Source organism: Falco biarmicus, chromosome 11 (genome assembly GCF_023638135.1).
Source record: "Falco biarmicus isolate bFalBia1 chromosome 11, bFalBia1.pri, whole genome shotgun sequence".
NCBI classification, from domain to species: Eukaryota; Metazoa; Chordata; class Aves; order Falconiformes; family Falconidae; genus Falco; species Falco biarmicus.
Genome location: NC_079298.1, coordinates 33118186 through 33131557, shown reverse-complemented (window position 1 = coordinate 33131557; position 13372 = coordinate 33118186). Strand labels below are relative to the sequence as shown.

Genomic DNA, 13372 nt, shown 5'->3' with positions numbered 1-13372 from the left:
CTGCCCGGGCACGCAGGCTTGCAGGGAGGGAGATGAAAGCGATGAGCTCACAGGAAACCTGGGGAGGGTGGATGGGGACCGCCGGCTCACCAGCCACCTCCAGCCACCCAACCCACAAGAGCAGGGCCCAAAACCAGCCACAAGAGGTGACTTAGCGGGACTCACAGCCGAGGGCTGCTGGGGGTGCAATGAGGCCCCGCGATCAGCTTGGCCACATACTGGGACCACAGATCTGCTGGGATTTACCAGGCAAGCATCATGTTCAGGAAATTGCCAGACCTAGAAATGGGGTGGATGCCGGGCATCACCGCACATGTTTGTTTGCATTTAATGCCGAGACAGAAGGTGAGGTTAGATAGCTCCTTGGCCTGACCTGGTATAAGCACTTTTATGCTAGAAAGAGGATGAGGAGCGGAGACAGAGAGGGGAAAAGGTGTCCTGAGGCTGCTGATGGAGCTGGGGTGAGGATGCCAGGCTCCACAGCCCAGGCCCATTAGCATTTTGGCCTCAAGGGTAGCCAACAAGCCACAGAAGACATGAAGGCCAGTTCCACCTTATTTCCCACCTTAGCTTCAAAGGAGGACGTAACCACTTCTACAGGGGAAGACAGAAACCCGGAGGCTGGAGTCCTCCTGGCCCTGCATACATCAGGATAAGGGAAATGCTGGTACATCCACCTGGTCGGCAAAAGCCACCCACCGGAAGATCACAAGGAAGGACGGTCCCACAGCATCTCCCCTGCTGACTGTCCAGGGGACACCTACAAGTGACTGCGAGTGGTCCACGAGTCCCTTTGGGTGGAATGAAGACACCTAACAAATTTGCCCCCAGTCTAAGACACAAGTTGCCTTTCAGGTCACCTTCTGCACTAGGGACCGGAACTCCACCCAACGGTGCTGACACGCTGCTCGTTTCAGAGCTAACAAGCCCGGGTGATTAATATTTAGGTCCTCATCTGAGACTTACATTGCCCAACAGCCTCCAGACATTGTGCACCTGGAGCTGACTCAGAGGGCTTTCCTCTGCGGCTCCTGGTGAGCTCATGGGCACAACCAGCCCAAATTCACCACATCTTCACGCCTCCGTTTGTCAAGCTTACCTGCCTCCGCCGATTGAGTCAACTCTTATAAACAGGCCGTTTCCTTTGAATTTCACACAATGGGTCTTAATATAGTTGACAAGGAACCCAGCTTCATGAACTCGCTGGTAGCATGTAGGTTTTAGCACCCAAGGTTGTCTTCTGTGTATTTTCTTTATTATTATCTTTTTAAAGAAGTGAGACAAAACCACTTACGGTGTTCCCACCGATTTGGCCGTTCATAGGGTCTACCTATTCCTCTAAGAAAAAACACTTAACCCCTTCTGCTCTGAAGTACATCACTTGCCCCAAACACCTCTGCTGCATCCTTCCCACCCACAGAGACCCCTCTGCTCAGGAAATCCATCTCCTCCAGCAGCACCATCGATACAGCGGTTCCCTTGGACCTTGCCCAGCCCAAGCGCTTGGCCGATTTCTCTCTTGGAAGACCAACTTTCACCATCAGGAAGCTTTTCCCTTATCTGGCTCCTCCACGTTATTGCTTCTATCTCACCGTTATCACCCCACCTCTCCACTTGGGCAAACAAGGGACTGACACAGCTCTCCAGTCATTTCTGTATATTTACTTAGGTTACTCTTACCTTCTCGTCCTCCACCATCCTTAAGATCTCCTCTGAGAGCCACATGACTGCGTGCCACGAGTGTACCAAAAATACATTTTCTGGGGCCCTGATGTTCTAAACACACCAGATCTGGAACAAACACCACCCTCCCTGATGCCCACCACCCTCCCCACAGGAAATGCTGCCCACTGCAACCCATCACGACAGCAGCACTGTTTGGGAAAGGTCTCCTATAAACATGGGTAACAGAAATGCTGCCTTTTAGGGTGAGCAGAAGTGTAAGCAATGGGAGGCGTGAAGAGTAGCGGTGCTCATCAGACACTGCAATGAAACAGTATTTCTTTGCTGCAGAACCCAGGTCTTTTAATCTGCAACATAAGAATAGTCCTTCTGAAGACGTCCCGTTTCTCATTCTTCATAACAGAGCTAAGAAAGCTGCTACTGCAGGGAGACACCTCAGTGGCTGGCAAGTTTATCAGTCCTTGAAGACGTGGCCCTGGCAGCTTTAACCACTTCCAAGGTCATCTGAATCCACGTAATAATCTGAATTTCACCGACGGTTGCCAGTGGCAAGCAATGGATGTGTGAAAGCCCGGAAGCAATAGTTTTATCCATGTAAGAAAACCCATTTTGGTGGCTCGTGGCAGATAAACGACACCAGGATGTTGCACATGTCCTTGCAGCACAGCTCATCCCTGGCACCCACAAGCCTCCCTCCACAAGGGACATTCCAAGCTGCAGCATCCTCCTGCAGCTCAGGTCCTGGCTGCTTCCGCAGGCTGGTGCTGCAGGGTTTGTTGAGAACCTTACCTCGAGCTATTTTCTCTTTGCTTGCCCACTGTCCTTGCCACCACACACATGCATGCACGTGCTCACCCCCAGCCTCCTTGAGCCTGAGGAGTTTCTCCTCCAGTCCAGCAGCAGACCTTGATCCTGCCACCCAGGATTTCCTCAGTGGGGAAAATCAGGGATCCTGCCGCGCCGGTATCGCCAGGTGCATGGTGCAGCAGCAATAAAGCCTGGACTTCAGCCTCTCCTCTGCCAGACGGGTGCCCTGGGCTTCCCGAAGTGGCTTGGGGCCAGCACGCCCAGCTGCCTTCCCCGTGCCGGTGCGGAGGTGGTTCCCTGAGACAGCGCGATTTCCAGACAGAAAATCTGTTAGGTTTTAAAGGACTGTGATGTTATCAGTTGATCCTTTAAAATTAAAAAAAAAGAAAAAAAGAAAAAAAGAAAAAAAAGCGTGTGTATACCTGTACATATCTCTATCTCCTTGCTCTGGAACACAAGGGCTTCCTTCAGGAGACATCACTTTCTGGCAGGGTTGGGTGGGTCCAGAGGTGCGGTTGGACAACTGGGGCAGCCCTTGCTGAGGGGTGACCTAACTGCTGGCAGCCAGAGACATCTGGGGCAGAGGAGGTGGCTGGGGCAGATGGTCCGTGGGGACAGGCAGAGGCAGGCAGGGAGCCGGCAGGCAGCGGGACACAGGGTCACGGCGGTGAGCAAGCAGGGCAGCAGCATGGCACAGAAGGGCTGTCACGTCTGGCCTTGCCTCGCCTGTGCCCTGCCGGTACTAGTGAGGGGTGGGACGGACAGACAGACCGACAGGCGGAGATGAGGGAAGGCAGCACTGTATCCCACCGCATCCCCGTCTCCGACCCGTGCCCTGCAGCGGTGGCTGCGGGCTCCTCCGGGGACCGACGTGGGATGTATTTTTAAGTGGCATTCCTGATATTTCTCAGATGGAGCACACTGAAGGTACCAGTCCAGCAACTAACTAGAAAGATTAACTAACCAGAACGTGGTCCAAGATGTCACAGCTATAGATGGGGAGTGCAGGACACTGCCAGCTTGGTGGGACAGCTCGATGTCCTCTTCTCCTTCCTCAGACCCACACAGACATGCTGGAGCCACTCCCCGCACTTGCTAACTCCTGGCAAAACCTCACCCTCCTCAGAAGCGAGGAAGAACCTGGCTCTGCAGCCCCACGAGGTCAGGTCCTCTGAACCTCAGCCCCCCGCCCCGAGCAGCCCATGGTACCTCCCATCCCCCAGGGAGCACCAAGCCCCCCTCCTCAAGCAGCTCTCTCCCATCCTGCTGCGAGAAGCACCCCCATGATTTTTACCCAGCAGCAGAGACCCTGGCTGCTAACTGATCCCCTAACTGATGCCGCTCTGTTCAAGTCCTTCCCACGGCCACCTGGCTCCCCCTTGCCCCCTGCCAGCCTCTCACTTCTCCAGAGAGCACATGAGAGATGATGGAGCTTGAACTTGGACCATGAGAAAAAACACAGCGAATCAGAGGATAAAAAACCCACCCGAGCACAGCTCAGTCCGTCATCAGCAAGGTCCCTCCCCTTGCACCTTGAGGTCAAGCTCAGCCCACGCTGAGCAAAGAACATCTGAGGAAGGTGTTTCTACCTGGACTTCAAGTCAGTGGAACACTCTGGCAAGCTGGAAGCAGTGCTCATGCTCCCCTGGGTCTGCTGCTCTCCCTGCCGCGGACGGCAGCACACGTTGCCCCCAGAAACCTCCTATTTCAGACCAGCATTATACATCTGCTCCAGAGTCAGCAGCAACCTACAGAAGTCAAAAGCTTCACTTGAATTTGGGATTTTGCCCAGGCTTCACAGGACAAGCACTGACAGTGGGTGACCTGAAGATAAAATAAGAGGCACAGGCTGGCTTCCCAAGCCGGGTATTTCAGCCCAAAGATGTTCCGAGAGGCTCCGTGACAAGCCACAGCCAACGCAAGGTCAGCACTGTCCCACAGCCCGACTCCCCGCTCCCTGACTGCTACCTACAGTCCCTCTGAAACATCAGACAAGACAGGAAAAAAAGGTATTTTAGAAAACAAATGCATTAGTGGCAATTGGAGTTGAAGAATGGAGCGCTGAAGCTAGACAAACCGGCATAAAAATAAGTAACGAACTTACCGACTGAGAAGGGATTTGCTCCATGAAGAGACAAACATTTTCCTCTGGTGAGAAAAATAAAAGAAATCCAGTCTGCAGCTGTGAGACAGGTGTGACCGCAGAACTGCCCAGTCCCTGTCACAGGAATCTGTCCTAACATTAAAAACTTGCTTAATTCAGGAATTAAATTTATCCCAGGCTCTGGCAGACAGGACCCATGGAACAGCACAAAGCACCAGATTTATGGCAGCTCCTAGTAGAGAAGTTTCGGCTCTTTCATTTAGGATTTTGGGTTTTCTTCCCCAGGAGCCCTTTTCCCACGTATTCAGCAGCAAGCAAGAAGCATTTTACCCTTCTGCTGTAAAGAAGTACCCCCTGATTACCCAGGGCCTTCCAGGACAGTGCTGCTCAAACAGCATCAGCACCAACAATCTGATTTTTTTAAGGCCTGGAAAGGAAAACCAGCAGGAAAAAATCAAATTCATTGTAGCCATGGCAATGGAGCAGTGGACGCGAGGAGAAACCAGCATCGCTAGGCCACCCGCAGCCCATCACCTGAATTTCCAGGCAACTTTTCCCTTTCTCCCACCCCAATCCAGTTCATCTAGTTAAGAGGCAAATCTTACAACTGAGACACACCCTCATCAACATCCCTCCTCCACGGATCCAAAAACAATACTCAAAAAGAATGGCAAGGTATAAGGGGTTACAAATATTCAGACTTTATTATAAATAAGAAATACTGTTTTATACATAAAAACTGCAAGTGTTGCATTTTGTTCACCGCCCCAGACAGCAAGACCACAGATTAAGGCAAAAAAGCTGGAGTGAAGGCACGTACTGAGGGGGCCACAGTCAGGAATAAGGTGATGAAGGGACTGTCACGCATCGCCCGTGACACCCAGCATTCCACCAGCAGCTGTTGCATCATCACATTACGTAAAGAAATAACTGGACTTATACAATGAATAATGGCTGTAATGCAGTAGTGATTAAGAGATCGCTTATAAAGATTTTTTTTTTTATTTAAAAATAAAATTCTGTTAAAAACAGCTTAAGGAGAAGAGAGGGAAAAAAAAAAAAAAAAAAAAGAGAGAAGAAAGCAGGAAACCTTAGGCCTGAGGTCAGCCAGGGCATGCGTGCATCTTCGCATCTGCTCTTCTCACAGCCTTGGCAGAGGTGACGCGGTTGCAGCCAGCCATCTGACCAGAGCAGCCGGCCGGGACACTGAGCTCCACATCCCCCACCTGTGTGTGGGGGGAGCACGGGTAAGCTCTCCTCCGGGTAACTGGGTATGTTTGCAGGCAGGGGGAAATCCCAAGCTGGTAAAATTGTAAGAATCTCTAAAAGAAGGGGTACAAGAGCGCTGCGGGGTTTGCTGGGAACACCCTCCACCCAGCAGTGCCATTCCTGAGGGTGCACCAAGCCTCTCGCCTCGCACAGTGGTACCGAGGTGTCCCCAAATCCAGCTCTCCGACCACCTCAGTAATGGGTCTGATCTCCCAACAGTGCTACAGCTCCTCACAGCCCAGCTGCAAAGCCACAGCCCCTGCGCTCCTCCAGGCACAACGTTCCTGGGGACAGGGGACACAGAACGGGGTGCTGCGGGCACCACGCAGTGGGGCTGGCTTTGGAGAGAGGGCTAGAAAGCATCCACCCCGCTGGCAAAGTGGTTATGGCTGATGCCCATACAGGTGCGGAGGATACAGGAGACGGAAGAAAGCAGGAGCCCAGCTAGGAAAAATCCTGAGCTCTAAGGAAATAATACGGAGAGAAGCAATATATGGTGCACGCGCTGCAACGGCTGTAAGGGCAAGTACATAGAGGAGGCCAGGCTGTGCCACTCTGGAAATATGGCTGAGTATATTTACACACACATACGCACACACGAGAGACTTCCTCACACTATAATCATGATAAAAAAAAAACGGAAAAAAAAAATCACATTCACACAAAAAATATAAATTTGAAATAATTAATAGCACCAGTGTGTGTCAGATAATAATTTCTTCCCCGCTACGCAAACGTACAAAGTTGCATAGTGTTTAAAGATAGATATATACTGGATCTCAGGGAAGGGGGGCGAGGGATGCCAGGCTGGAGGCAAGGAGGAAGCCGCAGGGGATGCTCTCGTCTCAGAGGAGGGCTGCAGGAGGAGCAGCGGGCTCCCACCCCGGTAACAGCCGGGAGGCACTGCCTGGGGAGGGATGCCAGGGAGGCTACGCGGTGTGAAATGCAGACCTGCCACCCCAGCCTGGCCTGAAGTCCCCGTGCTGCGGTGGCTTTACGGCGACTGGGAGATAGGCAGGCAAAAAGAAAGGAGTGCACTGGTAAATCCAGCTTATAAACAGGCAAAAGGCGAGAGCAATATCAGGAGGTGGAAAAATGCCACTGTCCTCCTTCAGGAAAAAGACGGGAAGAAAGACCTTTCCATATCCACTTGCACGCCCCCTTCCTTTTCCCCCAGAGACATTCAGCAGGAAGGCCAGTGCAGCTGTCAGAGCTCTCTGGATGGCAGCTCTCCTCTTCAGCAAGACTCCTCCCGCTTGAACAAACTCATCTGTCAATCAGACATTCGTAGCCTAAAATAAACAGATGCTCTGGCAATTCAGTAGCAACACCTACAGATGGGAACGCAGCTCATGGCTTCCACACTCCTCAGCCCCGACCCAGCACGTAGCGGCTTACAAACCAGACCCAAAACTTCTCCACAGGCCAGGAGTGCGGCTGGCAAGACCTACCACTCCACCAGTACAGAGCTACCACTCCACCAGTATCCCATCTTCCCAAAGAGCTCCTCTCAGAGGCTGAGTTTTTCTCAGAGCGATGCATCATCACAGAAAACATTTCAGAAAGAGGCTTCGGCTAGTTTGTCAAAGGCTACCAACGCTGTTGGATTGGCCACTAGTTAACAATAAAAAAAATAATTCACAGGGTTAGAAGTTGGGAAGAGGGATCTGAACGAGTGCAGCTATACTGGCCATTACAGTAATACTTTGGTAGCCATCCCCTTCCTTCATAGGGACAGAGAGCTCCAGGACAGAGGATTGTACAGTCGAGGGGAGAAGAGGAGAGAAAGGGTTAGTTTTGCCTTGCTGTACACAGCTCACATGGTTATTTCTGAACCACAGTATAGAGTCCAGAGCATCTCTCATCCTTGTGCTAATCAAAGGGAAACCGTGTCTGAGAAAAGGGCAAAGGTGGAGTGCTCAGGAAGACAATTTATATTAAAAAAACCCCTTTGATGCCCAAAGACGGATATTTAATTTGCTTCTCTTAAAAAAAAAAATAATAAAAAACCCACTTTCAACGTATCCTGATTTGAAAAGAAAACAGCGGCTGCGAGCAGCGAAGAGTTGGGGATTTGAAGAAGGTAATGTGTGTTAAGGCACTCCATAGCCAAACCACCGCTCACAGGGGGAATACCCCCCACCCCCAGCACACCCTTAGGGTTTTTCAATGGACGGGGTGTTAAAACAGCCAGATGGCAAGGTCTTCTTGATGTCTTCCAGGTTGCTAATGTCCTTCAGGATCTCTTCAATGTCCCTGTTGTAGGCCTGTATCGCATCATCTTGCTTCCTGGCCTCTCTCTCAAGGAAAGACACTTTCTGGTCCAGGTCACTCTCTTTCATCTGGTCTTTGGCACTGTTCAGGGTACCCTCGATTTCATTCAGTTTGTTCAAGTCCACCGTCTCCAGTTGCCCTGAAAAGCCAGAAGCAAATAAAGTCCATTAAAAAGCCTTTAACACTCCACTTTTGGGTGCTTACACAGCTGAGCCATACTGACACCTCCATCAGGCCCTCTCTGCATTAGAAACAGCATTTAAAACAGGACCAACCAAATGGGTTACACCTTCAGTGCCTCAAAAAGTCCTCAAGCTCGCAGAGAAACAGTACCGAACACTGCACAAGCTCTGAGGCTACTCCAGGAAAGAAAAAAAAAAAAAAAAAAAGAAAGAAAAAAACAAAACACACAAAACCCTAAGTACTTGCCAAAACCCATGCAAACCCCATTTCCAGAAGCCAACAGACCCATTTGATTCCTTGCACAGCAGCAGCAGGGAAGCCAGCACACCACACCAGCTGCCAGCACTGCCACATCAGGAAAACACTCAAAAGCATATGGCACATTAAAGACAGTGTTACCTAATTGATCCAGCAGGTCATTAATGACAGCAAGCAAGCTGTTCACAGAGTTCTTCGCTTTTCTTGCACTGTCTTCTGCCTCCTGGGCAGCCTGTGAGGCCTGCAGGGTAGGAAAAAAAAAAATAAAATGAAAGCCCAATAAAGGCTGTAGGGATTACGAAACTGCTGCCTCTCCTCTTCGCAGGTCTGCCCAAGCAGTTAGTCACACACCTCCCTGCCTCCTCCAGGATAACACTCCTGTGCCGAGATCTTTTATCACAGCTCGCAGAGACTGACAACATTCAGTTTTCTGACTATTTCAGGATGGAAATCCCTGATAACTGAGCAGGATTTTGCAGAACAGAGTCAACAGGGCTACAGTCAGGTTTCTGACCTGACCAAAATTAAAGGAAGGTGTTGCACGAAGAAAACTGGCTTTCAAATTCCAGCAGGGAACCTATGCTAATGCCACCAGAGGAGCTCCTTTGCTCGTCTCATGTTTTTAATCCCACCTGAAACTTTGAAGACATGGAATACTGGCTGGACCCAGCGGTGTGTTTACAAAAGGACAGCAGGGAGAAGGCAGTTCCTTGCCACTGCTGCCACCTGCCATCGTTACTTACCATGCCTGCCATCATCATATCCTGCTCAGCATCATCCTGCTTCCGCTTCAGCTCTTTTTCTGCATCCTGTAATTGCTTCATCATGTCATCCACTTCTCTGGCCAACCCCGTCACATCAGCAAAAGTCTTGTCAGCTTCGGCTTTGGTAGCAGCAGCGCTCTACAGCCAACAAGGGGAACAGGATGGAAAAAGGTGGTGATGGTGCACAACTTCCTTCAATCCTTTTCATTAAAATGCACCAATTTTCTATCATGCCATAATTTGCATTCCTTGGTGGGGAATACAGCAGAAAGCACGTGGGACTCACCAGGAAATACTGGAACAGAGGATTTTACTTACACACCAATATCTCAGGGAGGTGGCCTCAGAACCACAAAGGACTCACCTTCTGAACAGAACCGGCGATCTTCTCTGCATCATCTGCTTTACTCTTGGCTTCGCGGGCATCAGCAGCAGCATTGCCAAGTGCCAGCTCCGCCTGGTATGTCTTGTTGTTGGCTTCAGCAATGGTCTGGGTAATGGCAGGAATCTTTTTCAGAGCCTCCTCAGCTGCCGTCTTGTTATCATTCACCCGTTTATCAAAATCTAAGAAAGGGCAAAACAGATTCTTATCACTTGCTCCAGAAGAACCTTTGGGTGCTTCTTTGACCAGACTACCCAGGCTTTGCCACCTTGACATTAGAGGGACAAGGCAAGAAGGTTGTGGGGTGCATATGCTTGCAGCTCTCCCTATCACACATCTTCTGATGCTAAACAAGGAACTTAAGAGAAGAGTTCTAATTGCTGAAAACATTTCTGTTTTTTAGCTTTGACGAAAAAAAGAAAAAACCACAAAACCCAAAAGAACCTCCCCAATACGCAGGTACTGGCAACAGCATGGCCTGTTTAACCAAGATACCTTACTGCCAATGACTTCTCACACAGGAACTGAAGGATTTACTGCAAGTGCTTTCTCTTTACCTTTCAGGTTGCTGAGAATAGTAGTAGCCTCCTGCAGCGTGCCATTGCCTTTCCGAGCAGCTTCTTCAGCCAGGGCTTTCGCTGCATCTGCTCGAGCCAAGAGCTGGTCTGCAGTCTAAGGAGACATGACACGTATCAACATATTCTTATCTTCTGAAGGACAACTAATCCAGGTGTACCAAAAAGCACTGCTCACCCTGAAACACCAACACCATACAAAACAGCATCCATCCCCAGGTGGCAACGCTTCCTCTGAAACCAGGTGAATTTAAGTACCTTCGGAATACCGTTCTGAATACAAAGATGGCACCACACCTGGCAAAAATCCCCTGTTCTCCCATACAGCCTCAAGGCCACTGCTTTTACCAGCTTTTTGTACTTCCTTTCCAGGACCGTTCTTCAGTGTTAAGTAACAAGCAGACCTAAGGTAAGGCTGAATAGACCAAGTCTTTCATATCTGGCCAGCTACTTGTTTTTCCTTTGTTTTTTTCTAGGGAACAAAAGCCTGCACAGAACAGAACTGACCTGCTGCTCCGTCTTCCCTTTCTCCAAGAGGTTCTTTACTTCTAGTTCCTTTCCTTTCATGTCTTCTCTCAAGTCCTCATAATCTTTCAGCTTCCTGGCAATTAGCTGATCTAACTCCTCTGCTTCCTTCTTGATTTTATTTGCTTCATTCTGCAAGTGGAAATTAGAAACAGAGATTCCTGAACGTTAAAGAATTTCTGAACAGGTGGAAAAACATGGTATAATTTCCAACAGTGAAACAGGCAGAGGCTACGACGGGTTTCCATCTCTTACAACTACAGTTGTAACTTTGCCTTCAAAGCCCCGAATATACAAGGGTCAGTGCAGTGAGGGACTGAGGTTGCAAAGCGTTTCATGTGCAAGAGAATCTACTGTACTACGATGAGCACAGGAGGGGGAGCGGTTCTGCAGGCTTTAGAGGGAACCAAAACTTTTGCACTTCTCTGTTCAAGTCAAGATGTCTGGCAATCACCATTTCACTTTTTTTTGTCCTTCAGAGACTGGGGGAGATGGGGGGGTTACATACATAGTTTCCTGCACACAAGTCTCCTACATAAAAGCTGAAATGCACAAGCTTGGACTATGCCTAGATGGACAAAAATTCCAGACTGTCCTCACGCAGAAGAACATTAGTAGAGCACGTACAAGGTATGTCAGCAACGTAGCACACTGCCATGATGCTTGTCCTCGTTAATCTTCAGAAAACACTGCGCACATGATGCTTCCTGCACATACCTCTAGCCCTGTGGAATCCACGCTAGGCAGACTGGTGAGATTAGCGTAGATCTGCAGAGCTTTGTTTCCGGCTTCCTCTGCCTCTGCAAGCACCTTGTTGGCCTGTTTCTCTAGGTCTCGAGAGATGTTCCTTGCCTGATTATACCTGAAAAACCCCAAGGATCCAGTTATGCTACCGTTTTATTTTTTAGAACTGGACTTACTAAGAAAGAGTAGAGGAGCTAAGAAACTGAAAGACAACTCCAATAAAACCCAAAGCATGCAATGCTATCAAAGACACCTTTGTTTTAAGCGCTGCTCTAAGGCCAGGAAATAAAACCTGTTTTCTGTTACTGACTCACTTCTGGTTCAGCTCATCAATGTCATTTGCAGTTTGGTTTTCTCCAGCCAGGGTCTTCAGCAGCAGCTGATATGCTTCTGTGGAAGTATCATTTGCTGCCTTGGCTATGCGAACGATTTCATCAGCTTCTTTTTTATGCCTAAACAAGATCACAGAAGAAAAATATTGTCATTAGAATTGTCAGCCAGTAGTTTCTATCTTCAATTCCAGATTTTATTCTTTCTTCCAGATTTTAGTCTCTCTTCCTTCCTTCACCTAGATTTGCACATGGAAGATGCTGAAACATTTGCAATGGAAGATCTTGTTCGAGACAACCTCTGCAACCAAGGCATCGCTCCAGCAGTGCCCGTGAGATCAGCTGAAAGGCACCGCTGTGGTTGTACGTGTCCCTCATTCACATGTGGTTCACCCTCGGTCATCCACAGGCACGCACTCACAGTGCCAGTCTCTTACTCAATGGGTATGTGTTTTGTATCAAGCAAATGAAATTTTGCTTCCCCCTTGCAGGGAAGAGCAGGGCCATGACGTGGCCTGTGAGGAGTGTGTTTTGCCACAATCTACCTTTCAGCCAGCTTACGGGCCTCTTCTGCCAATAGAGTCATGTTGTTAGGGTCCCCGCTTGACTCCGGAGGTGTAATGGACTGGAATAAAGAAAAAAAAAATCTTCAAGCTGTTTTTTCATCTTTTATTCATCTTTTCTTTAAATATTTATTGGCATGATCTAAATGCTTACAGATGTGTCTAACCTACTTCTGACTTCTCTATATTTTTTTTAAGCCCATGCAGTTTCCACCACTGGTTATCCCTTAAAAACAAATGGGCTAATATTTATTTAGGGGTTCTTAACACTGGTTTCTTTGAGCATAGGCTAAGATACAATCTGTAAGAGACACTGATGATCTTCCTTTATTTATTTCCCATTATCTTGGGAAGGGGAGAAGAGATATTTCCATAGCAAAATTTACTATATGAGCGAGAGAACAAGCAGAGAAATACACCAGAGGGACAGAAAGGCCCTCTCCTGTCCTAACCACGGGGGATCTGGGCAGCACACTCACCACATTGTCAGCTGCCATCTTCGCCTTCTCAAGCATATCGGAAGCTAAGCTGATCAGGTCCTCAGTGTCCTCCACCCGCACCCGGGCTTGCTCCGCCAGGTTCTCAGTCTCCCGCACTGTGCCCTGGATGTTCCTCAGCCTGTTGAGCTGACTTGCTAGTGTGCTGTTGATGTCTTTGAGACGATCCAAGAGGCCCTGATCTACATCTGAAACGCATGATATAAAAGAAATTTAGCGAAATTAATTACAGCGGGAAGAGAAGCTGGAGCAGCCGCTTACCACTGCGGGCAACACATTGGTAGGTTAATTCCCTCTTGAAAAGGGACCAGCAAAGCCATTTCCTAAGTCAGTCAGCTTGAGATCAAAGCCATCATCAGACTGTGCACCAAATATGACAAATGAAAAGTCATTAACTACTAATAAGACAATCCTG

General features: G+C 49.0%; 1 protein-coding gene across 1 annotated transcript in view; it reads right to left on the bottom strand.

The window, feature by feature from the left end:
* Positions 1-5272: 5272 nt before the first annotated feature.
* Positions 5273-13372, bottom strand: part of LAMC1 (laminin subunit gamma 1) — a 69416-nt gene continuing 61316 nt past the window's right edge. The window contains exons 19-28 of the mRNA XM_056355910.1: positions 12940-13145; positions 12443-12522; positions 11883-12020; positions 11542-11686; positions 10807-10956; positions 10282-10396; positions 9707-9906; positions 9322-9480; positions 8720-8819; positions 5273-8276 (exon numbers count right to left, since the gene is read on the bottom strand). Coding sequence (XP_056211885.1) covers positions 8020-8276; positions 8720-8819; positions 9322-9480; positions 9707-9906; positions 10282-10396; positions 10807-10956; positions 11542-11686; positions 11883-12020; positions 12443-12522; positions 12940-13145 — 1550 coding nt within the window. The 3' untranslated portion in view covers positions 5273-8019. The remainder of the gene's footprint in view (positions 8277-8719; positions 8820-9321; positions 9481-9706; positions 9907-10281; positions 10397-10806; positions 10957-11541; positions 11687-11882; positions 12021-12442; positions 12523-12939; positions 13146-13372) is intronic.